At 48.7% G+C, this 25,825-nt stretch overlaps 1 protein-coding gene across 3 annotated transcripts; it reads left to right on the forward strand.

The window, feature by feature from the left end:
- The first annotated feature begins 1,437 nt into the window (after positions 1-1,437).
- LOC309358438 (semaphorin-7A-like) lies at positions 1,438-25,784 on the forward strand. 3 transcript variants are annotated; one of them, XM_081891519.1, is made up of 14 exons: positions 1,438-1,872; positions 11,082-11,221; positions 12,333-12,395; positions 13,617-13,712; positions 13,962-14,070; positions 15,594-15,692; positions 16,062-16,204; positions 17,861-18,039; positions 18,260-18,368; positions 19,512-19,716; positions 20,556-20,671; positions 20,930-21,102; positions 22,459-22,514; positions 23,554-25,784. In XM_081891519.1, the coding sequence occupies exons 1-14, from the start codon at positions 1,788-1,790 to the stop codon at positions 23,889-23,891; spliced, it is 1,911 nt and encodes a 636-aa protein (XP_081747645.1). In that variant the 5' UTR covers positions 1,438-1,787; the 3' UTR covers positions 23,892-25,784. The 3 variants fall into 3 exon arrangements, with proteins under 3 accessions (XP_081747645.1, XP_081747647.1, XP_081747646.1); XM_081891521.1 differs by having other exon boundaries at positions 1,439-1,872; positions 16,065-16,204; XM_081891520.1 differs by having other exon boundaries at positions 1,439-1,872; positions 13,620-13,712.
- The last annotated feature ends 41 nt before the right edge of the window (positions 25,785-25,825 follow it).

Below are 25,825 nucleotides of genomic sequence, written 5' to 3' on the forward strand. Positions count from 1 at the left end.
TTGCAGGCTCCCCGTTGCGGAATCTGTGTTGAGAAAAGGACAATGCACTCTAGGAGCCTGTCTTTGATCTGACTGAACGGCCAGACGCTTGTTATGTCCACTCAGTGTTTTTTTCCCCTGGGGAAACACAGGGGTACGCACACCCCTAAACATTTTGTGAATCTAAGTTTGGCCTCGTCGGGGGGCAGTATTTCAATAGGAGTAGGGAAGTGAGAGTACCCCTAAACATTTTTTGAGGGGAGAAAAAAAAGCACTGTGTTCACTTCTGCAACTACTGTAGAAAGCTCCCTACTTGCCCTGCATGGGAAATTTTTATTATCTTGTTCTGAGCCAGTACACGCCAATCATTGGTGTCCTGGGAGCACTTATATCTGTGCTAACGGAACAGAGTGTCCACGTTTTATTTATTTATTTCATAAAGTTTATACGCCGCTGGGTTGTTTATACTGTATACGTATTTAAAAAAACCTCAATGCAAAAAAAAGAAGATAAAGCAATAAGATTTGCCGCTAGGGAAAATTAACAGCAGGAGTGAAAGCCCTTAGGAAATAACAATAGATTTAAAATCAGGTGAAGACCTGCATTAACTTTCTAAATGTCTGGGTAGGCAGATCTCCTTGGCTTCAGTTGCCCGTGCTCTGATGACCTCCCACTTGGACTACTGTAATGTGCTGTCCGTGGGGCTACCCTGGAAGACTGTCCAGAGGCTGAAGCTCGTATGGGACTCGGCTGCTAGGCTGTTAAGTGGGCAGGTGCATGCTCGAGTTATCTCCCGCTTGGATTACCATTAGGTCCAGTTGTGGACGACTCTGGGGTTGTAGCGCTCATCTCACTTTACTGGCTGAGGGAGCCGGCGTACAGCTTCCGGGTCATGTGGCCAGCATGACTAAGCCGCTTCTGGCGAACCAGAGCAGTGCATGGAAACGCCGTTTACCTTCCCACTGGATAGGTACCTATTTATCTATTTGCACCTTGACGTGCTTTTGAACTGCTAGGTTGGCAGGAGCAGGGACGGAGCAACGGGAGCTCACCTTGTCGTGGGGATTTGAACCGCCGACCTTCTGATGAGCAAGTCCTAGGTTCAGTGGTTTAACCCACAGCCCCACTGATATATAAACTGATACATAAATGAGCGTTTATCCCATGAACACAACCCCTTCACTCTTCCCCCTTCCCCATTAAAGCAGGGAGTCTTTAATTAATTAACCGTCATTGAAAATAGCCAGGATATTGTACATTGCGGCAGCCTTTGGCTATGTGAAATAAAACTGACTGACTGACTGACAATGTGTCCATCATAAGCCAGGCGCTAAGGGCCACCTCTGCCCATCACTCAACAACAGAGCCGGCTCCGAAAGCATCCCACCCCTTTCTGGGCTGGCCATTTCCCCGCAGGGACATTCCCCGAGCGACCAAATTGGATTTCTCCCCATTTTCCTTCCGCCACCTTGCAAATCTCTTTGCTGTGCGGTTCTCTTTCGCCTGCGACTTAAAACAAGGGGCAGGGCAGGCAGTGATGGTTGGTCATGGTTCCTCCCCCCCCCCCCCCCGAGGAAGCTATGCTGACGTTTGTTTCTCTTCTGGCGGGTTGGTGGGGATGTAGTTATTTATTTATTTCGAAGGGGCTATAAATTAGGATAGCGAGAGCTGGGAGGAGGAGTGCACTTATCTTGACAGAAGCCGGAGGAAAAACAGCGCCTGTGGAGTTTTCCTTGCTGCAGACATCCATCCTTGGGAAGCAGACATTCTCTCTTCCTCCCCACACAGATACCCACCCCCCAAAAAAGATGAGAGGCCTCTGTTTTTACCTGCTCTCCATCCTCTGCCTCGCCTCCTCCCAAAAGGTGCCCAGGCTGAAGCTCAATCTGCAAGGTTTGTGAGAGAACTATTTTTATTATTATTATAATAGTGCTTGCAATTTCTTTTTTTAAAAAGCCAATCTTGCATACATCTTAGATGATCTAACCAGAAACATTCCCTCCCCTCCAAAAAAAAGGGGGGGTGTATATACGATAGTTTTTAAATTTATTTAATGCATGGTAGTTGCGGGAGATTGGAAAAAAGAGCAGGTTAGAATTGCCTCTGCTCAGCTTTCTGCATGAGAAACTATTTGCAGATTTGAGTTCAGGACATGCGAGGTGGTCGTTCTGCGTTTGTTGGGGAGTCAGAAGGGGCTCACCCCACCAGCCTGAAAATTGGGGGTCTGCGGATCCTTTCATGGTCAGGGTCCATTTGTGGGCGTCGTCCCCCCAACCCAGCTTTGAGATACTCGGTAGAAAAACAGATACATAACCTAAGATGTTATGCATTCCTTTTGCACAGAGGCATGTTGGAGGAGGAGGAGGCGGTTGCCACGGAAACCTGTTTATCATTAAGCACATTTTGGAGAGGACCAGGTCTGGCTCAGTAACTCTGCTTGTTTTCATCTCTCGCTCTCAAGTCTGACAGGGAGGGATTTCACTTGTGGGCAGGATGGGCAGCCCCATCTACTCAGAGTAGACCCATTGAAAGGATTGGTTTCGCTGGGTCCACTCTGAGGACGCCTAGTGCCGGAGACAACATATGAGAAGCTGCCTTTTACCAAGACAGGTTCATTGGTCTCTGGAGCACAGCATGGCCAACACTGACTGGCAGCTGCTCTCACGGGTTCCAGACCAGAAGTCTTTCCCAGCCCTGCCTGGGGATGATGTCTCTGGGGATTGCATGCCTTCTGCACGCCAGGCAGGTGTCCTGCCAACAAGCCGACTCAGAACTTCAATACCCCACGCCCTGTTGCCAGACAAAAGTCTCTTTTGAATGATGCCAGCCGGCAACTTCCAAGGAAAGCAGTCAGGTCATAGGGTAGGGCACCAAAGGCTATTATTATTATTATTATTATTATTATTATTATTATTATTATTATTAGCCTTTTTTTGCTGGCTACAGCCTGACACAGCAAAGTGCATTCCAAGCACACCCCTCCCAAGGCAATTATAATACAATCTGCCCGTTCCTTTGAGTCAAGACGTTTTGTTTTGCCAGACACGGCAGTGCACATCTTTCTTGCTGGAACCAAATCTTGCTTGCCGTGAAATGCAGATGTCTAGGGAGGGGGACAGATGTGGCTTCCAGGCAGATAATCCCGCTGCCCGGGCAGAAATGGAAGGCGGGCGATGTGCCTGTATCACTAGACAGCACTGGGTGGGGGGGGGGGGTGTTTTCCTTTATCTATTTGCACCGGAGCTTCCCAAGCAGGCGCAGTGTATCTGAGCAGATAGAATCCTGGTTTTCCAAAGCAGCGTGGAGAGGGAGGCCCAACAGGCTTCAAATATTGTTGTTGTTGTTTAGTCGTTTAGTTGTGTCCACCTCTTTGTGACCCCCCTGGACCAGAGCACGCCAGGCACTCCTGTCTTCCACTGCCTCCTGCAGTTTGGTCAAACTCATGTTCACAGCTTCGAGAACACTGTCCAACCATCTCGTCCTCTTTCGTCCCCTTCTCCTTGTGCCCTCCATCTTTCCCCACATCAGGGTCTTTTCCAGGGAGTCTTCTCTTCTCATGAGGTGGCCAAAGTCTTGGAGCCTCAGCTTCAGGATCTGTCCTTCCAGGGAGCACTCAGGGCTGATTTCCTCAAGAATGGAGAGGTTTGATCTTCTTGTAGTCCATGGGACTCTCAAGAGTCTCCTCCAGCACCATAATTCAAAAGCATCAATTCTTCGGCCATCAGCCTTCTTTATGGTCCAGCTTTCACTTCCATACATGCTTCAAATATTACATAAGATAATGAAAGGTTTTTAAAAACATATCTAGGGTTGGTTGGAAGATTTGGAGCGAACGCCTTCCTTAAATCACTTTTGCAGCTTTCAGGTGTGGTCCTTGCTAGTCTGCAGCAGGGAAGGCACATTACTTGGTGGTAGGGGATCTGCCTGGCTTGCAGAAGGTCCCGGGTTCAAGTCCTGGCATCTCTAGATAGGGCTTGGAAAGAGCCCACCCGCACCTGTGCCTGAAACCCTGGAGAGCTGCTGCCAGTCAGTGTAGGCACTTCTGAGCTCGATGAAGCTCTGTCTGGGTATAAGGCAGCTTCCTCTGATCCTATACTGAGCCATGAGCTCAGTGGCAAAAGGAGCCTGAACATCATGAGGCGTCATAGTGATGAGTGCACTGAACTCTGTAAATCGGTAGGCAATCAGGGATGCTGCAGTACAAACAATTAGGGACCAAACTCGTTTGCGAGCTTCTCTGAGTGATCTAGGATTAAGCATTACCGTTGCGTGGGACGAAGTCTACCTCCACACCCTAAATTTAAATCACATGACTTCCCACCACTCGAGAATCTTGGGAACTGTGGTTGACCACCCACCAAACTGCAATTCCCTGCACCCTTAAACTACAGTTCCCAGCATTGGGCTCTAAATATAGGGTGTGTCCGAAGCCGAATTGTTTGTTTATGAAATGCCATCGTCGCCTTTCAAGAGGCATACACCTTCCTAATGTACCGTGCATTTTATAATCGTGAAAACATCCATGTTCGCAATTAAAACCATTTAAACTTCAGAGGCAGGAGTCTCTTTCATTTCAGAGGAGGGAGAGGGCTGTGTCATCCTGAGACCGGCTTCCACTTCTGCGGAATGATTTCAGCAGAACTTGCTGGGGAAACTGTAGTTCAGGGGTAGAGCATCAGCAGAAGAGTTCAGGTTCAGTCCCCGGGATTTAAAAATAAAAATAAAAACCAGGTTAGCAGATGAAAGTGGATTTGGTTTTTCCCCGGCCTCGGATCCTGGAAAGATGCCGTCACTCAGAGCTGACAGGCCTGCTCCAGATAGACAAACAGCCTGATCTGTGAGGTGCTGGGTTTCCTACATCCCTAATCCAAGACCCCCACAATTTTTCCTGGACCCATAGACATCTGGGGCGGGTGGCAAACGGCCTCTTGGCTTATCTCACCCTTGTGATTCACAGATGCGTGGTTTGAAGAGGCACAAGAAGTTTCCATCTTGATGTTGTTGGGCAGAGCAGCGGCTGTGGGGCACAACACCTGCTTGGCCCCACTTTCAATCTCCGTCCCTCTCCCTCTGAAAACCCAAAGAGCTGCTACCAGTCAGTGCAGGGAATACTGAACTGGATGGAGCCTGGCTTGCACAAGGCTGCTCTCTGCGTTCCTCTTTCCACAAGAATGAGGACTGGGACCTTAGTTGTTGTTTTTAGGGGAAAGAAGCGGCCCAGCTCAGCGGCTAGCGCGATCTGCTTCGCTTGCAGACGGTCCTGGGTTCAATCGCCAGGAGAGACCCTCCGTCTGAAAGCCCGGAGAGGCGCTGCCAGTCAGTGTGGGCAATACTAAACTAGATAGACCAAGGACATAAGACCAGCTTCCTGAGGGCCTCGTGCCACGAAATAGGCCATTTCGGCAGCAAATGAATCAGCTTAGCAACCCTTTAATAGAGGGGTGAGGCAAATTCACGGAGGAGAAGCCTATCGTTCGCTACTATCCACAATGATTATGTTCTCGGTCCTCTGTTGGACTCTGGAGGCCAGTCGCTGAGAACCACAAACGGACAGGGGTGTTCTTGCGCTCGGGTCCTGCTGGAGGGCTTCTCGTTGGGGCACCTGGTTGGCTGCTGTGAGAACATGATGCTAGACTAGATGGGCCCCTCTGGGCCTGATCCAGCAACCGGGCTCTTCTGAGATTCTTGTGGAACCTCCAGGTCCAGAGGCAGTCTATCTGGACTTCTAGGTAACCGGGGGCATTTGTCTGCTGCGAAAGCAGAGAGGCTGGACATTGGGCCTGCCCAACATTTTCACTCTGGCTGGGTTGTTGTTATGTTTTACTCTGGGGCTAAGGCCTCAAATGCACGAATGCTTTGGCTTTTATTTATTTCTTGCTATTGCGTTTACGTTCCACCTTTTTCCTCTACGGAGCTCAAAGCGACGCACATGGCTCTCTTCCTCATTTAATGCCCACAACAGTCCTGCGAGGTAGGATAGGCTGAGAGGGAGTGACTGGCCCCCAAGTGGACGAGTGCAGATTTGAACCCTGGCCTCTCCCAGGTCCTAGTCTGACACTCTAGCGACCACACTACAAGGGGTCTTTTGGGGGGATGGGGACGGATATAAGGACAGCCCCGATGTGTCAGACCAAGGGAAGCCCACGCATGAGGTCTGAAACCACCAGCTCTCTTCCTTTACGCTGCAAGGCGAGCCTCTCCCTGTGCCCTAATGAAGGGGGTAGACTGCCTTTGTAAATGGAGGTTCCATTCTGAACGACCACGGCTAGCAGGAAGAACCCTCTGGAGGGGGGTCCATCTGAGGGGGTCTGGCCTAGACCAGTTCCCCATGATGGCCATTCAGACGCTCCTGTGAAGCCCTCCGGTAGGCCCCAATGGCAACAGCCTTCTCCTGTTGCATTGATACAGGTAGACTGCCTCTGCATCTGGAGGCTCCATGGGGGTCTTCATGGCTAACTACAGCTGTTAAAACCCCCTATGCTGCCTCTCTCCCCCAGCTTTCCTGGCTTTTGCCAAATCATGCCTCCATAATTCCATAGCCATCTAGGAACTGGCACAACTGGGGTCTAGACCCTACTGCCCCATCCTGCCCCCTGGGATCTGAGCAATGTCTAGTAGGTAGGGGGGAAAAATGGCCTTTGAAGAGGCCAAGCAGCTGTTTGTCCCCTTTACTGCAGAAAAATGCACTCTGCACATCCTCAGAGAATCTCCGCACATCGGGTTTTTCTCAACGCTTTGTAGAAGGTAGGAAAGGCACTCTGCACCTCCTCAGGGGATCGCTGCACACTCGGAGGTTTCCCAGACCAGATAGTGCTGCTTTCAGGCATACCTGAGACCTGGGCATCTCTTTCCCCTTGGCACCAGAGGCAGTGCCACACCTGAGATGGGATTGCAGGGCTGGCTGGCAGCCAGTAAGACAGCCGCTCTCTTCCAAAAACAGGAGGCTTTTTTTTGCAGAGAAACAGAGGAGGAGGAGATTTTATAGACTGGGTCAGGCTAGACTTGGCACTCTCTGCAGTGCGGATAAAAAGAGAGCTGCGAGCTCCGAGAGGAGGGGAGGCAGGGAACACAAAAACAACGCCCCAGATTCGTTCTCCGATACGCGGTTGCCACCCGCAGGGCTCGCCCTCGCAGACCCAAATTGCACGCTGCTCCTCATCACGACACATTTGTTAGAAAAGCCCCCGGAAAGGAAAGCCTGTGGGTTTAAGCAGCATTTCTGCAAGAGAGAGAGAGAGAGAGAGAGAGAGAGAGAGAGAGAGAGAGAGAGAGAGAGAGAGAGAGAGAGAGAGAGAGTCTCTCAAGGACCAGGTGGGATGCTCTGGTTTCCTGCCCTTTGAATGCCCATTCCGGGTTCCCAGTTCAGCTCCCCCATTTGTGGATGATGGACAGTTTCCAGCCAAGAGTGACCTTGGGGAAATTTCCCCATAAACGCTCTCCCCACTCCTCAACCCCACTGCAATGTTGTTGTTGTTGTTTAGTCGTTTAGTCGTGTCCAACTCTTCGTGACCCCCTGGACCAGAGCACGCCAGGCACTGCCTCCCTCGTGTTGGTAGCTTCGAGAACACTGCCCCACCATCTCGTCCTCTGTCGTCCCCTTCTCCTTCTGCCCTCCATCTTTCCCAACATCAGGGTCTTTTCCAGGGAGTCTTCTCTTCTCATGAGGTGGCCAAAGTATTAGAATCTCAGCTTCAGGATCTGTCCTTCCAGTGAGCACTCAGGGCTGATTTCCTTCAGAATGGAGAGGTTGGATCTTCTTGCAGTCCATGGGACTCTCAAGAGTCTCCTCCAGCCCCATAATTCAAAAATGTTAGCACAGGGCAAAGGAGCTAGGGAGGTTTGAAGCATAGGATTGAAGAATCGCAGACCTGGAAGGGATCCAGAGGGATCTAGTCCAAACCATGGCATTGCAAGAATCAGTGGTCCCCTCCATAATGTAAAAAGGTAAAGGGACCCCGACCGTTAGGTCCAGTCGTGGACGACTCTGGGGTTGTGGCGGAGGGAGCCGGCGTACAGCTTCCGGGTCATGTGGCCAGCATGACTAAGCCACTTCTAGCGAACCAGAGCAGTGCACAGAAACACCATTTACCTTCCCACCGGAGCGGTACCTGTTTATCTACTTGCACTTTGACGTGCTTTTGAACTGCTAGGTTGGCAGGAGCAGGGACCGAGCAACGGGAGCTCACCCCGTCGCGGGGATTCAAACTGTCGACCTTCTGATCGGCAAGTCCTAGGCTCTGTGGTTGAACCCACAGCGCCAACCCACCCCTAATGTCCTTTTCCCCTATAAAAAAGCATTATTCAGAATAGCAGTTTGCACGATAAAAACACGATCACATTCGAAACAGTAACGGTTAATTGCAAATGTAACCAAAACTGTTCCGATTAATTAATTCAATGAACGTGTTCTGGTGATGCCAGCTTTTCGGAGTCTGGTGGTCATTTACACCCCCAGTGACCGCCCACCGCCTCTTGGCACCCCCTAGGTAATTTCACAACCCTCCAGGGGGCGCTACCACTCACCTTGGGGGAACCCCTCATTTAAACGTTGAGCAGGGCAGTTTGCTAGGGACTTGGAAAGGATGTTCTGGGTATGCCAGTGGAGAGGCTGGTCCATCAGGGTGAATGGTGCAGGGCCCCACTGCTCTCAGACAGCTCCCTACCGGCCGACCGGCCGGCTGGCTCACAATCAGTCCGGGGGGAGGAACCATTAGGGGGCTTCCTCCTCCTCCTCCTCTCCCCCAGCTTTGCACTTTTCAGAAGGGGGAGGAGAGATGCAAAACTAGAATTAGTGTGTTCCTGCCTGCCATTGGCTCTCTGGCGCCACCTACTGCCGGGCTCCTTGCCTTCCGCCCAACCTGCCCCAATGGGCACCATAGATCAGGCACACCCAAACTCGGCCCTCCAGCTATTTGGGGACGTCAACTCCCATCATCCCTAGCTAACAGGACCAGCAGTAGTATTTTGTACATACAAGACAACGGCAAGAATCCGCCAACAGCATACAAATCAATATGGCTCACTGTTTAGCCATATTGGGTAGTTTAGGGAACTGTTTAGGGAAGCTTTTAATGTTTAATAGGTTATTGTATTTTAGTGTTTTGTTGAAAGCTGCCCAGAGTGGCTTGGGGGACCCAGCCAGATGGGCGGGGTAAAAATAAATTATTATTATTATTATTATTATTATTATTATTATTATTAACCTTATCCAAAACACCCACTCCACTCACACATGAAAATAAAATTCGCCACAGCCAATCACAAACAAACAACCACACCCTAAACCAGACATAGGCAAACTCAGCCCTCCAGATGTTTGGGGACTACAACTCCCATCATCCCTAGCTAACAGGACCAGTGGTCAGGGATGAGGGGATTTGTAGTCCCAAAACAGCTGGAGGGCCGCGTTTGGGGGATGCCTGCCATAGATGGATGGATAAGATATAAGATCAATCCCTAATGGGGAATTTCAGGTTCAGAGCCAAGGGTGGCCCTCCAGTCTTAATTCTCCAGCCCTGCTCATAGGGTGTAATTAAAACACAGCAGGTTATTTTTAATTGTATATTTTTGTAAAGAGCCCACTGCCGCTCTTGGTTTCTGTGCCCCCACCCACTGTTCAGTGTTCTCCTCTGCCCTTTCTCTGCCTGATTTTATTTTTTAAGCCCATGTATTATGCATTAACCGCATTAATATCGCTGCCCTGGAAGAGGAGCTCTCTGGACAGATGAGGCAGCAGAATGGAGCTTGTTCCGTTGTACGCGCGCTTAAGTGGAAGCCAGTTCCCGTTTTCTCTCTCCGAAGAGAGAAAGCAGAACCATTTTTCCAGTCTGAGGGCCACGATCCCTTCTCGGCAGCCTATCTGGGGGCCACAAAGGGGACGGAGCAACAAAGGCAAATCTTCCCTCTGTGCAATCATACCGCTCCTCTACACGCACGCCCCCTTCCTCCAAGGAGACCTCAGGGCCCAGATCCATTCAGGCTCCAAAGCCCCATGCTGGTGCGGACAGGACAGTAACATTTCAAAAGACGGCTTTATCCCTTGCACGCCCAGCAGATCGCTGAGGTTCGTGGGAGAGTCTCTACTGCAAGTGTCAGGGAACTGACATCGGAGCCAGAGGTGGAGGCAGGGCTCCCAACCGATGCCGAAGAAGGGCCAAGCAGGGAGAGAGGGAACTCATCGGCTGGGGAAGGAAATCAGCGTAACACCAGGGATAAAGGGGGGCGGATGGGGGAATCGGAGAGAGGGCTCCAGGACTCTTCGCTGGAGACCAGTGGGGAGAGCACAGGTCCTCCGCTACCCACACCCACCCTGCGCAGAAGACTTCCGCACAGGGAAAGTAGGCGTAGACTTGGCGTCAAAGAACTTCTTTGCTGGAAGAAGTTCAAGAAACGCCCACTGACGGATTCTGCTAGCGACTGAAACAGCCACGAAGTGAAGGGCTGTCCAGCCAGGAAAGGTTTAACCAGGCTACCTAGCCAGGAGTGGCGGCAACTTACGCACGAGCAACCCCATATAACCATTACAGCAAGTCGCGAAGATCTCCGAAGCCTGCTCCGTAGGAACTCTGAAACCAAATAAACAGAAATCTTATAAATCTCTGAAAGTCGCTAAATAATAACTTTATGACCACTCACACCTCCACCACATATGTACAGTGGTACCTCAGGTTTGGTACTTAATTCGGTTAAGAACAGTTTCAGGTTAAGAACAGACCTCCAGAATGAATTAAGTTCTTAACCCGAGGTACCACTGTAATTATACAACCTTTAGAAGACATCTGAAAGCAGCCCTATACAGTGGTACCTCAGGTTAAGTACTTAATTCATTCTGGAGGTCCGTTCTCAACCTGAAACTGTTCTTAACCTGGCGCACCACTTTAGCTAATGGGGCCTCCCACTGCCGCTGCGCCGCCAGAGCACAATTTCTGTTCTCATCCTGAAGCAAAGTTCTTAACCCGAGGTACTATTTCTGGGTTAGCAGAGTCTGTAACCTGAAGCATATGTAACCTGAAGTGTATGTAACCTGAGGTACCACTGTATTGTTGTTCCTATTTCTCCATCGCATCTCCAACAATGACCAATATGACCCCCTCTCTTTTCAGATGCCCAGAGGTTCAATTTCAGTGAACGTGAGAGACCGGCGGCCATGTTCCACGAGCCCGGCTCCAACCAGGTCCTCGTCGGAGGCCGGGGAAAGCTGTTGCTCTTGACGTTTACGGACTCTGAAGTCACTCCGAAAGAGGTACAGGTGGCACAGTTAATCTGCGGAACTCGCTGCCACAGGAGGAACAGATTGCCAGCAATCGGAATGGTTTTAAAAGAGGGTTACACAAATTCATGGAGCCCCTTGGTGGCTACTAGGCCTGATCGCTGGGCTCTGGAAGCAGTGATGTTTCTAATGCCAGTTGCTGGAAAACTGCAGCTAGGGAAGAGTTGCTCTTGAGTTCGAATCCTGGTTTCCCTTTGGGGCAGCTGGCTGGCTACTGTGAGAACAGAGTGCTGGAGTAGACGGGCCATTGGCCTGATCCAGCAAAGCTCTTATGTTCTGAGGTCAAGGCTCAGAAAAGCTTGAGTTACTAGGGAGCACGTTTCTCCCTAGGAGGTGTCCGTGGTGCTGAAACGAACAACCAGGGAAGGGATGTAGCTCAGCTGTAGAGCTCTTGCTTTGGGAATCTCCCTTTTCCGAAACCCTGGAGAGATGTTCCCAGTCATTGTAGACAATTATTTATTCATTATTATTATTATTTATACCCCACCCATCTGGCTGGGTTTCCCCAGCCGCTCTGGGTGGCTTCCAACAAAAGATTAAAAATACATGAAAACATCAGTCATTAAAAACTTCCCTAAACAGGGCTGCCTTCAGATGTCTTCTAAACGTCAAATAGTTATTTATTTCCTTGACATCTGATGGGGAGGGAGTTCCACAGAGAAGGCCCTCTGCCTGGTTCCCTGTATCTTGGCTTCTTGCAGGGAGGGAACCACCAGCAGGCCCTCGGAGCTGGACCTCGGTGTCCGGGGTGAATGATGGGAGTGGAGATGCTCCTTCAGGTCTACTGGGCCATTTAGGGCTTTAAAGGTCAACACCAACACTTTGAATTGCGCTTGGAAACGTACTGGGAGCCAATGTTGGTCTTTCAGGTGTTATGTGGTCTCGGTGGCCGCTCCCAGTCACCAGTCTGAGAAAACGTTCGGCTCAGTAGAAGGCAAATTCCTGGGTTCCTATCCTGAGGTCCTCTTTCTCGTGAGCTGCATCCCAGGACCAGCGCGGAGCAAAATAGCCTCCTAGTTTTCGCGGGGGGGCGTAGGGTTGGTGCCCCCCAGTTTCCTCACCAGGGTCTCTCTCCTTGCTCCAGGTCCCCCTGAAGGCTGATGAGAAGGCGGAAAAGGACTGTAAAAGCAAGTCCAAAGCAGCGTGGGTAAGGAGGGAGTTGTGGGGACCGGGATCAGTGGTCTACAAAAAGTTTCCTAAGTAAGAAGGGACTATGGTGGGGGGGCGTGTCTCAACTTCCTGTCCCACTTGTACTGCAGCGCCATCAGTGGCTGGAGGGGGTACTGCAGCGCCAGCAGGAATCACGTGACGACGCAAGGAGCCAATAGGATCCCAGCTGGCCCAATTAAGCTACCGCTGACTCAGGTCTCAGTCTGCGCAATGCATCTTTTAGGGGCCACCCTGACAGAACTCCCGGCCTCCATGTTTGTTGAGGACCCTTCACAGATGTTAAGCCAACAGCTGGCACAGACCATTGTGTAAATCTCCTGGGATCAGCACCTCCACAGCCAATCTGGGCGCCTGTTTTGGGATGCATTTTGCTGTATAACCCACCCAACCCTTAGGGCTAGAAAGGCTGCATTAAATTACCGTATTTTTCGCTCTATAAGACGCACCAGACCACAAGACGCACTTAGTTTTTGGAGGAGGAAAACAAGAAAAAAAATATTCTGAATCTCAGAAGCCAGAACAGCAAGAGGGATCACTGTGCAGCGAAAGTAGCGATCCCTCTTGCTGTACTGGCTTCTGGGATAGCTGCGTAGCCTGCATTCGCTCCATAAGATGCACACACATTTCCCCTTACTTTTTAGGAGGGAAAAAGTGAGTCTTATAGAGCAAAAAATACGGTAAATAGTTGGCACCCCCTAGTGGCAAGGAGGGCATGGTTAATCAACTCATGCTCGCTAGAAATATATTATTTTACCCACACACCCATATATACAGTATATATACCTTTATTTCTTCTCTGTTTTCTGTATTTTATGTAAATATTTAAAATGTGTTTGTGCATATGCAAAATGCAAACTCATGTTTTCCAGCAGCATGAGGTTATCAATGGCAAGGGGAAGGTGGCTTTAGGAAAAAAGGTATTTCCCTACAACTTCCCTCCAAGAGAAACAGCGGCAATTTTTAAATTCACAGTGGAGCACAGATCACTTTTTAACAGAGTAGAACTGTCCCCATCTCTAACGAATGTACACTGCTGCTTTTATTGCGGTTTGTGTTTTTGTTGTTTTACAAATATCGATGGCTCGGTTTTATTGAAGCCACCTTGAGGGATGCCATGGAAGTGTGGGTCGTAAATGTTAGAATAAATCAATATGCTTCTGTGTTTTTCCTCTCCCCTCCCCATCACCTTTCCTCAAAGGAGGACTGCGATAATTTCATCCAAGTGATCGAGAAGCTGGACAACAAAATGATGGTCTGCGGAACCAACGCGGCTTCCCCCAAGTGCTGGTTTCTGGTGAGCTTGAGAAATATCAGAGTGGTCGATGGAATCTGCAAGTGTTTTGTCTATTTTCATTTCATAAAAATTATATGTTGTTTGATTGGGGGTGGGGAAATCTACCCCAGAGCAGTTTAAAAAAGAATAAAGCAATGAAATTATCGGTAAAAAGAATTTGAAAAAACGTGGCAGGAAGTCACATGAAAATCGAAATTCAGTTGATATATCAAAATGCATTCATTTTTCTTTTTGTCTCTTTACTCCAAGGTCAACATCACGACCTTCCAAACGGACAAGCAAGGCCGGAATATCACCGCCTCAGGGGAAAACATCTCCCCAGCATCACCATCTCAGAACGCCGTGGTCATCACTGTAGGTACGGAGTAAGGAAAGGCGCAGAGGGAATCTTCCTGGCTGGTTTTGTTCTGCTCAGATTTTGGGTTTCGAATGTTCAAACGGCAAAATGTCTTTGTTAAGTTGTGGGTGAACATATGAGAGGACACAGCGATTCTTCAAACAGCTCTTGTTTATTCACAGGCCAGGACAGAACTGAACTGAAGGGTTCAGCCAGCCTGCTTATATAGAGCTCCAGTACAACGCAACAGTAACCATTTTCTGTAACTATCCAATCACTGAACGTCACTTTCAATCCCTTATTTGCATATGTGGACCTGAGTGAAAACTATCTACAGTATCCCCCTGCTGGCCCAGGGCGAGAACTTCAGTACATAACAGTCTTGGTTCACAAAGGCAGGGCCCAATTTAGGTTTGATGAGGCCCTAAGCTACCGAAGGTACTGGGGCCCTTTATATGTCCAGCTGTCCTTTGTCCACAACAAATTGTCACTGTTTTTTGTGTTGAATATATGCTACAGTCATACCTCAGGTTGAAGTAGCTTCAGGATAAGTATTTTTGGGTTGCGCGCTGCAGTGACCCAGAAGTAATGGAGCATGTTACTTCTGGGTTTCGCCGCTCGCTCATGCACAGACAGTCAAAATGACATCACACGCATGCGCGGAAGTTGCGAATCGCGAAATGTGCATGCGCAGACGGGGGTTGCATTCGCTTCTGGATGCAAATGGGGCTCCGGAACGGATCCCGTTTGCATCCAGAGGTACCACTGTATATGGTAATTGATGGATCTCATAGGTATCTAAATCCATTTGCACATGTTGCCATGCAGTCACTCCATGTAGGCACCCTATATATAGAAAGGAGCAAAGCAGTGATATTTGAGGGAGCAGGTGAGCAGGCGGGGCCCATGACTTACATCCTAGGAGCCTACACAACACAAAACACTGTTGCTGTATGTAGGTTTCATTTTATTTGCTTTTTATCTTATATTTTGGAGATGTACATCCAGGTGTGTTTCTTCCTTTAATTTTTTTGGGGGGCCCCAAGAAGAGAAGAAGAAGAGTTTGGATTTGATATCCCGCTTTATCACTACCCTAGGGAGTCTCAAAGCGGCTCACATTCTCCTTTCCCTTCCTCCCCCACAACAAACACTCTGTGAGGTGAGTGAGGCTGAGAGACTTCAGAGAAGTGTGACTGGCCCAAGGTCACCCAGCAGCGCTTCCCCAGATTACGAGTCTACCGCTCTTAATCACTACACCACACTGGCTCCCAAGAAAGTGGGGCCCTGAGCTATAGCTTGTTAGGCTTATACGTAGATCCAGCACAGTACAAAGGGCTCTTGTCCATCCCACTAATTCTTCATGGAGTCAATTGCACTGATGTAAAATTCTAGCCCTCATGGTGGAAGAAATATGTAAGTGTATAAGTGTGATCACAAGCATCAGGAGTCAGGAAGAAGGCAAGTCTATGTTTCAGCTCTCATAATTTCTAAGTTTGCAATGGGCGACTCACATTTTTTCCTTCCCCTGCATGTTCCAATTTCAGAAGACACCCTTTACTCTGCATTGTCTGGGGAAAAAAGCAGCATCCAGAGAAGCTATGGGAAGAAGAAGGGACTGAAGACAGAAAACAGCTGGCTGCCCCGTAAGAAACTCTCTCTCTCATCCATCCCTTTGTATATGTCTTAAAACTCCTGGTTTTATTTATATTTTGATTGGTTTTGGATAATCCAAAACATATGCAAACCAGACTGTTTGCAAACCAAGGCACCACTGTAGTGCTTGCTCTTGCTTATTAACGGAGAGCTTGCAGAGGACTTTTGGAATCTGGTTAGATACATCTAACAGGAATAATCCCTTGCAATACATGGCTGCCCATCAGCTGTTGGCTGCAATAATGGGGCCTCCATGTGTAGATCCAGTCTATCCCTTGAGAAGGGCTCCTCTTGTGTGTGTTTTTCTGAGCACAGGTCCTAAATACCAATTGTACCATTTCAATTCTCTCCCGCCCCAGCAGGAGCGGAGTTTGTCGGCGCCGCCCTGCTGGCGGAGAAGGACCAGAGCAAAGACGAAATCTTCTTCTTCTACAATGAGGTCAACCAGTCGGCCGGGCTGGACGAGGAGCCTTACAAAGCTGGGCTCGGGCGTGTCTGCAAGGTTAGAGCGAGCCAGCGACATCTGAGAAGGATGGAGGGGTGGGGTGCGGACCAGTTACATGGCCCGTGGGCAGGGGCTAGGGGGAGTTTTGGTCCCAGCAGCACCCGGAAGGCCGCTTAGACAAGTGCCAGGAGCAGGTCAGTAATAACTCACGGAGTCAGTGAAGCTCTTTATTCAGAGACAAAAGAGCTCAGGAAGCCAGGCCTAGTTAGCGCAGCAACTCATCACAGTAGAACTTGCCCCATGAGGCAGTTGCAAGGACTAAAGGTCCCTAAAAGGTAATGGTAAAGGACCCCAGTCGCAAACGACTCTGGGATTGCGGCGCTCATCTCGCTTTACTGGCCGAGGAGCTGGCTTTGTCCACAGTTTTTCCAGGTCATGTGGCCAGCATGACTAAGCTGCTTCTGGCGAACCAGAGCAGCACACGGAAACGTTGTTTACCTTCCCGCTGGAGCGGTACCTATTTATCTACTTGCACTTGAAGTGCTTTCGAACTGCTAGGTTGGCAGGAGCAGGGACGGAGCAACGGGAGCTCACCCCGTTGCAGGGATTCGAACCGCCGACCTTTCGATTGGCAAGCCCTAGGCTCAGTGGTTTAGACCACAGCGCCACCTGCGTCCCAACTAAAGATCCCTGCCTTCCCACAATTGCATAAGTCTGTTCCTACCCCTGGGTCCTTCCCAAGCAATCTGAGACTTCCTTGCCTTGTCTGTCTCTGCTCCACTTCATCCCTCTTCTGGGAGAACTGGTCACAGCAGGAGGGGGAGAGTCCTTGGTTTGGAGGGTATCTCGAAACATTTATCTGATGAAAATAGGGACATCCTATTCCATACCCTCCAACATTTCTCCAATGAAAATGAGGACGCCCTATTCCATACCCTCCAAAATTTCTCTGATGAAAACAGGGGCATCATATTCCATACCCTCCAACATTTATCCGATGAAAACAGGGAACCAAACACAGGGCCTTCTCGGTGGTGGCGCCCGCCCTGTGGAACGCCCTCCCATCAGATGTCAAGGAAATAAGCAGCTATTTTTAAAAGACATCTGAAGGCAGCCCTGTTTAGGAAAGTTTTTAATATCTAATGCTATATTGTTTTTAACACTTGATTGGGAGCCACCCAGAGTGGCTGGGGAAACTCAGCCAGATGGGCAGGGTATAAATAATAAATTATTATTATTATTATTATTATTATTATTATTATTATTATTATTATTATTATTATTATTTCCCCTTCCATACCCTCCAACATTTCTCCAATGAAAATAGGGATTTCCTAAGGAAAAATGGGACATTCCAGGATCTAATCAGAAACCAGGATTCTGTAAATCCCAGACTGTCCCTGGAAAATAGAGACACTTGGAGGGTCTGCCTTCGCTTCTTCACCAGCTGGGCTCCTCTCTGTCTCCTGGCCCCACTCCCCTCCAGCCTCCGCTTCTGCCTCGGAGTCTGGGCTGCTCTCTGCCACAGCCTCCTCCTGCTCACCAAACCCTGTTACCTCGCCCACCTCCTCCCAGTCTGCTCCCTGTGACCACCCGTTGCTGTCGTCCCACCACCACTCCCCGAGTTCTGAGTCTCCTTCTCCAGCTGCTGCCTCCCCCTCTCCTCTGAATACATCCAGCCCGTCCATGACATCAGGTCTTCTGCCCTTCCAGGTGGACCAAGGCGGCAGGCCTGTCATGGCGGATTCCTGGAGCACCTTCCTCAAGGCGAGGCTGGTGTGTGGACACCCCACCGAGCCCATGCGCTTCCACCGCCTCCAGGACGCCTTTGTCTCCAGGAAGGAGGGCAGCAAGGGCGAGACGGTGCTGTACGGGGTCTTCTCCAGTGCGTGGTGAGTTAAGGGCTGGGCAGGATTCAACCCAGCTCCCATATCAAGGCCAGCCTACCTAAGTCCCATTAAGTGTACTACAGGCATACCTCATGTTAAATGCAGAATTTATCAGGACACATGAAAAGCCGATTTTGCGTTTGTGATTTTGTGCTTCCTGGAATGGTCAGTCGGCTGTAAGACTGACATCACACCAATGTTTTTGGTTCCCCCCCCCCCTTAGGGGTTCCTCTGCTGTCTGTTCGTACTCGATGAACCGGATCAGCAACGTTTTCAAGACTTCGAAGTTCAAAGGGGTCACTGGTCCCATCCCTGTGCCCAGACCCGGCATGGTAAGGTCATTGCTGGGCCTCTGGGTTTTTGAAAAGGCAGGAATCTTACTAAACATCTTCCAAGACAATAATGCCCACTTACACCACAAAGAACTCATAACCCACTGAAATATACTGGGAGTCGAGAGTGGATTTCATGCTCTTTATTCAACCCATAGTGGTGAGGAGGAATGGAAGTTCCCCCGAAATGTCTGCTTTATATACATTATTTACACAATGGGCCCCACGTGATTGGCTAATTCCGGGATTCTCCTGTAGGCCAATCAGGTTGTGGATTCACTTCCACCTGGAGCTGGATTGGGTGGCTCCTGCGGACCAATCAGACTGCTGCATTCTGGTTCCTATTGTTCTAGGACCAATCAGACTGCTGCACTCTGAATCCTATTGTTCTAGGACCAATCAGACTGCTGCCTTCTGGATCCTATTCCACTCAGTACACCACACTTACCTACTTTTAGCAGCCAGAAGCATCATAGCCAGACACGGGAGAGACCTGTCAGGAGTAAGCATGGACCAATGGTACCAAATAGTATGGGAAACAGCCTTACTAGAAAAATTAACTGATAAACTGAAACTGACACAGGGACAAATAGAAGAAGACGCCTTCACCCCAGTATGGCTCCCCTTTATCACTTACACAGCCCAACAAGACAACGACAAGAATCCACCAACAGCATATGAATCAATATGGCTAACCTGATCCAAAACACCCACCCACCCCACTCACACACGAAAACAAAGACCACCACAGCCAACCACAAATGAACAGCCACACCCATGGCCAACCCCAACCTCTCTCACCACCAAAGGAACACAAGCGAACAGCAAAGAACCTGCACAAACAACGCTGACACCAAACCCCACATATAGTACGTAAAATAGAAGCATCGCCCCCCGACCCCACCCATCTTTCCCCCATTTCTTCCTAAAGTCTCCACAAAAGAAACTGATTTGTAAAAAATGTTACATGGGGGAAAAAATACCAGAGAGAGACATTGCACACACTTTTGTAAATCAAGAAAATCTTTAATAAAGGTAACCCAAAAGCAGGAATCTTTATTTTATTTTTTTTGTACAAAATGTTCATTTCTCCTACACATGCGCTGACTTATTCCCCGTCTACCTTTCTCTCCTCCTGCTCAGTGTGTGCCACCAGATGGTCACCCTCCGTTGCCCAAATCTACCCTGACCTTCATTAAGGACCACCCCGAAATAGACTCGGTCATCTACCCGGATGAAGAGCACCCCCTCTACATACTCCAGAACAACGACACGTACACCCAGGTGGTGGTGGATAGCGTGCAGGATGCTGCCGGCATCTCCCGCGATGTCCTCTTCCTGGGAACAGGTGAGCTTGGCATGGCTGGCAGACCCTTTTGGCACCACACTCTCGCTCTGTGGAACTGCTTGGGGATCTTTGTGCTATAAGAAAAAACTGCTCCCTTTCCCTTATGAGGTGCTGCAAACAAAAATCTGCCCCTTTTCCCCTTATGGGGTACCCAAGAGCCCATATAGAGTCCTTACGTAGGTTCCCTATTGGTAGGAGAAAAGAACAGAGACCAACCAGAGAATATTGAGAAGCAAAGCAGCTAGTAAGCCTGATCTTTATTGACCTGTGTCACACGAAGGAGGGAGGAGGAACCCAGAACAAAAGTGTGCCTGCCCTTATAGAGTGGTACCTCGGGTTACATACGCTTCAGGTTACAGACGCTTCGGGTTACAGACTCCGCTAACCCAGAAATAGTACCTTGGGTTAAGAACTTTGCTTCAGGATGAGAACAGAAATCGTGCTCCAGCAGTGCGGCGGCAGCAGGAGGCCCCATTAGTTAAAGTGGTGCTTCAGGTTAAGAACAGTTTCAGGTTAAGAACGGACCTCCGGTACGAATTAAGTACTTAACCTGAGGTACCACTGTACAGTATTGCAGTGCTTTAAATACACAGAGTGAATTCTGATGTTGAGGAGGAGGAAACAGACAACTCTCAGTGGGGCAGGACCTGATGCGCTAAGGTCCCAAATTCAATCCCTGGCAATTCCAGGTAAGGCAGGGAGATATTTCTGCCAGGAAACTGCAGAGGGCCACACTGCTGGTCAATGTACACAGGACTGAGGTAGATGGAACAATGGTCTGACTCAATATAAGGCAGCTTCCTATGAACACAACGCCTCTCCTTCTCTCGGTGCCGCAGCAAAAGGGAAGATCCACAAGGTGCTGAGAAGCAAAGACCAGACGGTGATTGTTGCTGAGCTGAGTCCCTTCAAGAAGGAAGCCCCTGTCTCTTCTATGATCTTGGACGACGATTCGGTAAGAGTGCAGACAAACGGCTTAGTTGGGCAAGTGCAAGAATGTTTTCTCCCCTCCTAAAAGAACAGCCAGGCAGGGTTGCTTTTCTCAAAAAAAGAAAATAAAAAAAATCCCTTTCTCAGTGATCCATCTTAGTTTCCCAAACTAGGGGGACATCTTACGGTCCTCTCTTCCTTGCAATGGGTGGGGTCCCCTTCAGGCAGCTCTTTTTCCTTTCCTTCTTCTGCCCTTCGCTCTAATCCGTCTTCTCTCTGGCAGGGCCACCTGTACGCCAGCACCGAGTTCGAGGTGGTGCGCCTGCTGCTGGCGGACTGTGACCAGTACAAGGAAAACTGCTGGAAGTGTATCCTGGCCCGTGACCCATATTGTGGGTGGGACGGGGAACAGAAGACCTGCTCCGCCGTCTCCCAGGACAGTAACACAACTGGCAGGTCTGGACCAAAATCAAAAGGGGAAGGGAAATTTGGGGTGTCTGATCCTGATAAATCGACTTTCCAAAGCACCTCCTCCCCATCGCCCGCATGTTGCTTTAGTCTGATTGCTGCATTTTCCTATGACGTTGTATCCAATTGGACGCGGGTGGCGCTGTGGGTTAAACCACAGAGCCTAGGACTTGCTGATCAGAAGGTCGGCGGTTCGAATCCCTGTGACGGGGTGAGCTCCCATTGCTCGGTCCCTGCTCCTGCCAACCTAGCAGTTCGAAAGCACGTCAAAGTGCAAGTAGATAGATAGGTACCGCTCCGGCAGGAAGGTAAACGGCGTTTCCGTGCGCTGCTCTGGTTTGCCAGAAGCAGCTTAGTCATGCTGGCCACATGACCCGGAAGCTGTACACCGGCTCCTTCTGCCAGTGAAGTGAGATGAGTGCCGCAACCCCAGAGTCGGTCACGACTGGACCTCATGGTCAGGGGTCCCTTTACCTTTACCTTACCTGTATCCAATTAAGTGATATTCAAAGTTGATCTATTGAAACTGATGGCCCCTCCAGACTAGTGGAAGGTGGGGAGGGTGTTTGCAAGGGTGTTTGGAAAAATTGCATCCCAAAAACGTGAACATTAGGAAGAATTTGCTCTGGAACCCTGCTAAATTTTCATGAGGACTTGTTTTAAGAAAAGCACAAGCTGATATGGAAATGTGGAGAGCTGAACTTCAGTGTGGAAAAGGGAGATAGGAAACAAAATTTACATATTTATCCATTCTAACTGCTGGTCCATTTGCACCTCTGAGTACCTGGTGCTTGGGACTAAGGAAACTCCAAAACACAAGGGTGGAGCTTTCGCCCTCATGTGCTGCTTTTATACTTCTTTGAAACATCTCTTTGGCCACTGTGGGGAACAGGATAATAGAAATCATAGAATTGTAGAGTTGGGGTGGATCTACACACAGGAAAACCCCGCTATAAATACATCAAAAATTAGACCATTATAACAAAAGGAGGGGAAACGCTATGTTAGATTTATTTATTTTTTGCTGTCCAGCACCATCAGGGCTAGATCTAAACACATCAAAGAACTGTTTCAGTTAAACGCATTGCAAACTTTGTATGAGAAATCAGGTTGGCAAAAACAGGACTCCACAGCGCCATCTGGCGTCGCAGTGTTAGAATGCATAAACAAAACATATAAAACGTTTTTTCTTTGCCAATGTAGCTGAGTCCCTGGTCTTGCATGTTTATCATGCATTCAAAGTGTTGTTTTTTGACTAACGTAGCTGAGTCCCCCGGGACCTAGTCCAACCCACTGGTTTGTTCCAGCTGGGCTCTTCTTACACCCGTATGTTTCCTTCAACAGCTTGCTTCAGAACCTAGATTCATCGAGCACAGCTTCCATGTGTGAAAACGCTGAAGGTAAGACGATGCCGCATAGAAACCTTTTAGGCCTGTGGATGCAAACGGCTGGGTTGGGTTGTCTTTAAGGGTCACAGATGATGGGGAAATGAAAAGCCTGGGTTTCTTTTTACTTGAGGCTTCTTCTAGCCCTCTTCTCCCTGAACCCTCAGATAATTCCAGCACAGGTTTGATTGGCCCAAGGACTGAAACAATTAACTACCAAAGACTTCTGTCTGCTGCTGGTTCCAAAGGGCAGGACTAGGCCTAGGCTGTATTCAGAGGGGGAGAATATTGCATTAGTTTTCCTGATTATAACGCTTGTGGTTGTGCCCCTTTTTCTAATGTTTCTTGCGCAGAGCATTCAGTGCAAGGTATTGGACTAAATTACCCTTCAGGTTTCTTTCTACTCTGCAGTTCTGTGATTCTACATAGTACCTGCTGCGTTATGGAACCGTAGCTTATTGACAAATATACCAGCATTTTATGCTAAATTGCATTCACACCAGTGGGCATGTGATACAATGAATGCCACTGGACAACACTATTACACTTGCATCCTTTCTGTTCCTCCATGGAAACTTCAGGAAAGAACTGAGTGCCAACATACTGCCCCACATTTGGTCACTTTACTCCTGCAATCTTCTGGGTTCATGGGCTGCAAAATGAGCTTCTTCTGGAATTAGAAAACAAGGAAATGAATGCTGAGCATGTGCTATATTCCATTAGGTTTCCATTAAGTGGCTTTTACATCACATGAAAGCTCAGATATAATGGGGAAATGGAATAAACTGCTGTTTCAATGCAAGCCCTTGGCCTTAAGTGATGCGAGGCTTGGTTTCTGTTAAATGTCTTGATGGTAAGTGAAGTTCTACATGGGTGCCAATTCTCTAAAACAGGGGTTGGGAACCTTTATCCAACTGAAAGCTGCCTTCCTTTCAGAGCAACTTTCTGAGGGCCTTCTGGAAGAGGAGCCTTAGTTGAACTTGCAAACAAACCTAAAAATGGTTTCTCCTCTGTTTTTTTCTCTTTCTCTCTCTTTAAATGTTGACCCTTGAAGAAAAGTTAGCCCAGGAGGCTCTCAAGAAAGTGAGTGTAGATCCCACTGGCTACATCTACCTGCCATGCCCTCTGCGGTCTCACCACGCCATCTACACCTGGGTCAAAGATGACAAGACGTACCCATGCTCCATGGACGAGCAGTCCTGCACCCTCCGTTTCGGGGAGAGCACCCCAATGGACCAGGGGGTCTTTAAGTGCACCTCCAGAGAAGAAGGTTATCAAGAGGAAATCACAGCCTTCAAAGTCACCCTCAACAGCGGCCGGATCCCAGAGGTCTCCGTGGCAGTCATGGCTATGGGCATCTTGTTCCTCACCATAACAATTCTCTTGCTATAGACCAGGCTAAAGATCTCTTCACACACTGCCAACTAATTGTCTGTCTGTCTGTCTTTGAAAACGAAACAAGGGGCACCAAATTATCCCGACCCACCTGCCCAATCTTGAGCATTGGGCAAATCGCACCCAATTCGACAAAAATGGATCCATCATCCATCAACTTTCTCCAAGCCCACTATTTCATCCCACACACACAAAAAGAGAATTAATTCCCTGGCTCCTAATTCCAGAATAGCCTTTCACTAGGAAATGTGGAAAGTCAGAGAAGAATCAAGGAAGGCAAGACTTGTCATTGATGGTTTGATTTGTCCATTCCAGTACGATTACCAATGAAAGAATGTTTCTTGAGCCATCCTGGACTAAACTCTGGCTCAATCCAGCCCCGCCAACCATTTTGTTTTCCCAGTGGCCCTTCCCAACTTGGGTAGGGTTTACCCAGAGTTAATTTCCTTTTTTTAAGCAAACCATTTTCCAGTAATGAAAAGAAATGCGCTCCACACTTTATTGTTACATTTCTGTTCTAGATTCTGGACATAATAACCCAAGGCTTTGTCTTGTTGCATGAGCTGCACAGTCTGTGAAATCTTTACTGCTAGAAGGCATGGGATTGATTTGGGTTCCATGCCCAACTGTTAAGAATTGGGATTTCTATGTAGCGAAACAGCTTCTGGGCCGGGACTGCCATTTTGGAGCAAATGTTGGCCAAACTTCTGCCTTACTTCATAAGCTGGATGCCAAAACAGCTGTCAACATCTGCCAGAACTCAACTGCCTGTGTGTTTGAATTCACCCGGAAGCGGATTATCTCAAAAAGATCAAAGTTGGACGCTTTTTGCCGTCGTACCCTCACGCCAATGATTCCTAGCTTCTTTTTCCAGTTTGTCAGTGTGCAAAGGCCCAGCCTATATAATGTTTACAATCCTAACAGTGCATGCAGTTAGTGCATTTTATATATATATATAAAAATCAGCGGGAAGGTTCTGTAAAGGAGCGAGAGGAAGGATCCAGTTATGAAGGAACGCAACCGTAGGTTGATGACCAGCTGAAAGTGGAGAAAGGGTTTTGGGTTTCATAATGCATAATGAACTGAACCAAACACAAGAGGGGCGAAGGCTGCATTTGGGTGGTGTTGATCACGGCATGCTCTTTCCCAAAAAAAACTTGGGAATTGAAAGAGAGGAACCAGGAAACTTCTAAGATAACTGTGCCTCTGCCCCAATGGCGGAGTGTATGCCCACGATGCCCGGGGCGGGCGCATGGGGGTGCGCCCCCTTCACAAAATTGCAACTGGGGTGACAGACCCCACAGACCCTCCATGCTACGCCTCTGCTCTGCCCATAAGTTACTGGGAAAATTGGCTTTTAAAAGGTGATTCAGCAATTTATGGACAATTCCTATCGTGGGGTTCATATTTTAGGTTGAGAGGCGCCATGCATCTGAATACTAGTTGATGGGGGAGATGAGCGAGGAGAGTCCTGTTTTTGGGATCTGGTCGGTTCACTGTGGGAAAACGGCATGGACGATAGTGTTAGGACAGACGCCAGAGATGCTATTTATTTTATTTAGCAAAATGTATCCGCCGCTTGATTGTAAATAGAACCTCTTAAGCGGTTTGCAGAAAAAATAAAGCGTTTAATATTGTCAATAAAGTTTGAAAACAGTTTTTTTGAACAAAACAAACAAATGTTCCTATGTTCCCAAGGTGGTGCAGTGGTAAGAGCGTCAGGAAAGACCCAAGTTTCAAATCATGCTTCAGCGAATGCAGTTCACTGGGCATGACATGGAGTGCCAACCTCACAGGGTCGTTGCAAGGGGGAGAGAACCACAAACGCCTCCTTGGGAGGGAAAAAGAGGGGCTATAGATTTGATGAGTAAATAAATTGATTTAACCCTTCCTGTAGTTTTAACTCTTTATTTTTATTCTGCGCTGGGCAT

Source organism: Podarcis melisellensis (assembly GCF_964234715.1).
Source record: "Podarcis melisellensis genome assembly, chromosome: 16".
Classification (NCBI taxonomy): domain Eukaryota; kingdom Metazoa; phylum Chordata; class Lepidosauria; order Squamata; family Lacertidae; genus Podarcis; species Podarcis melisellensis.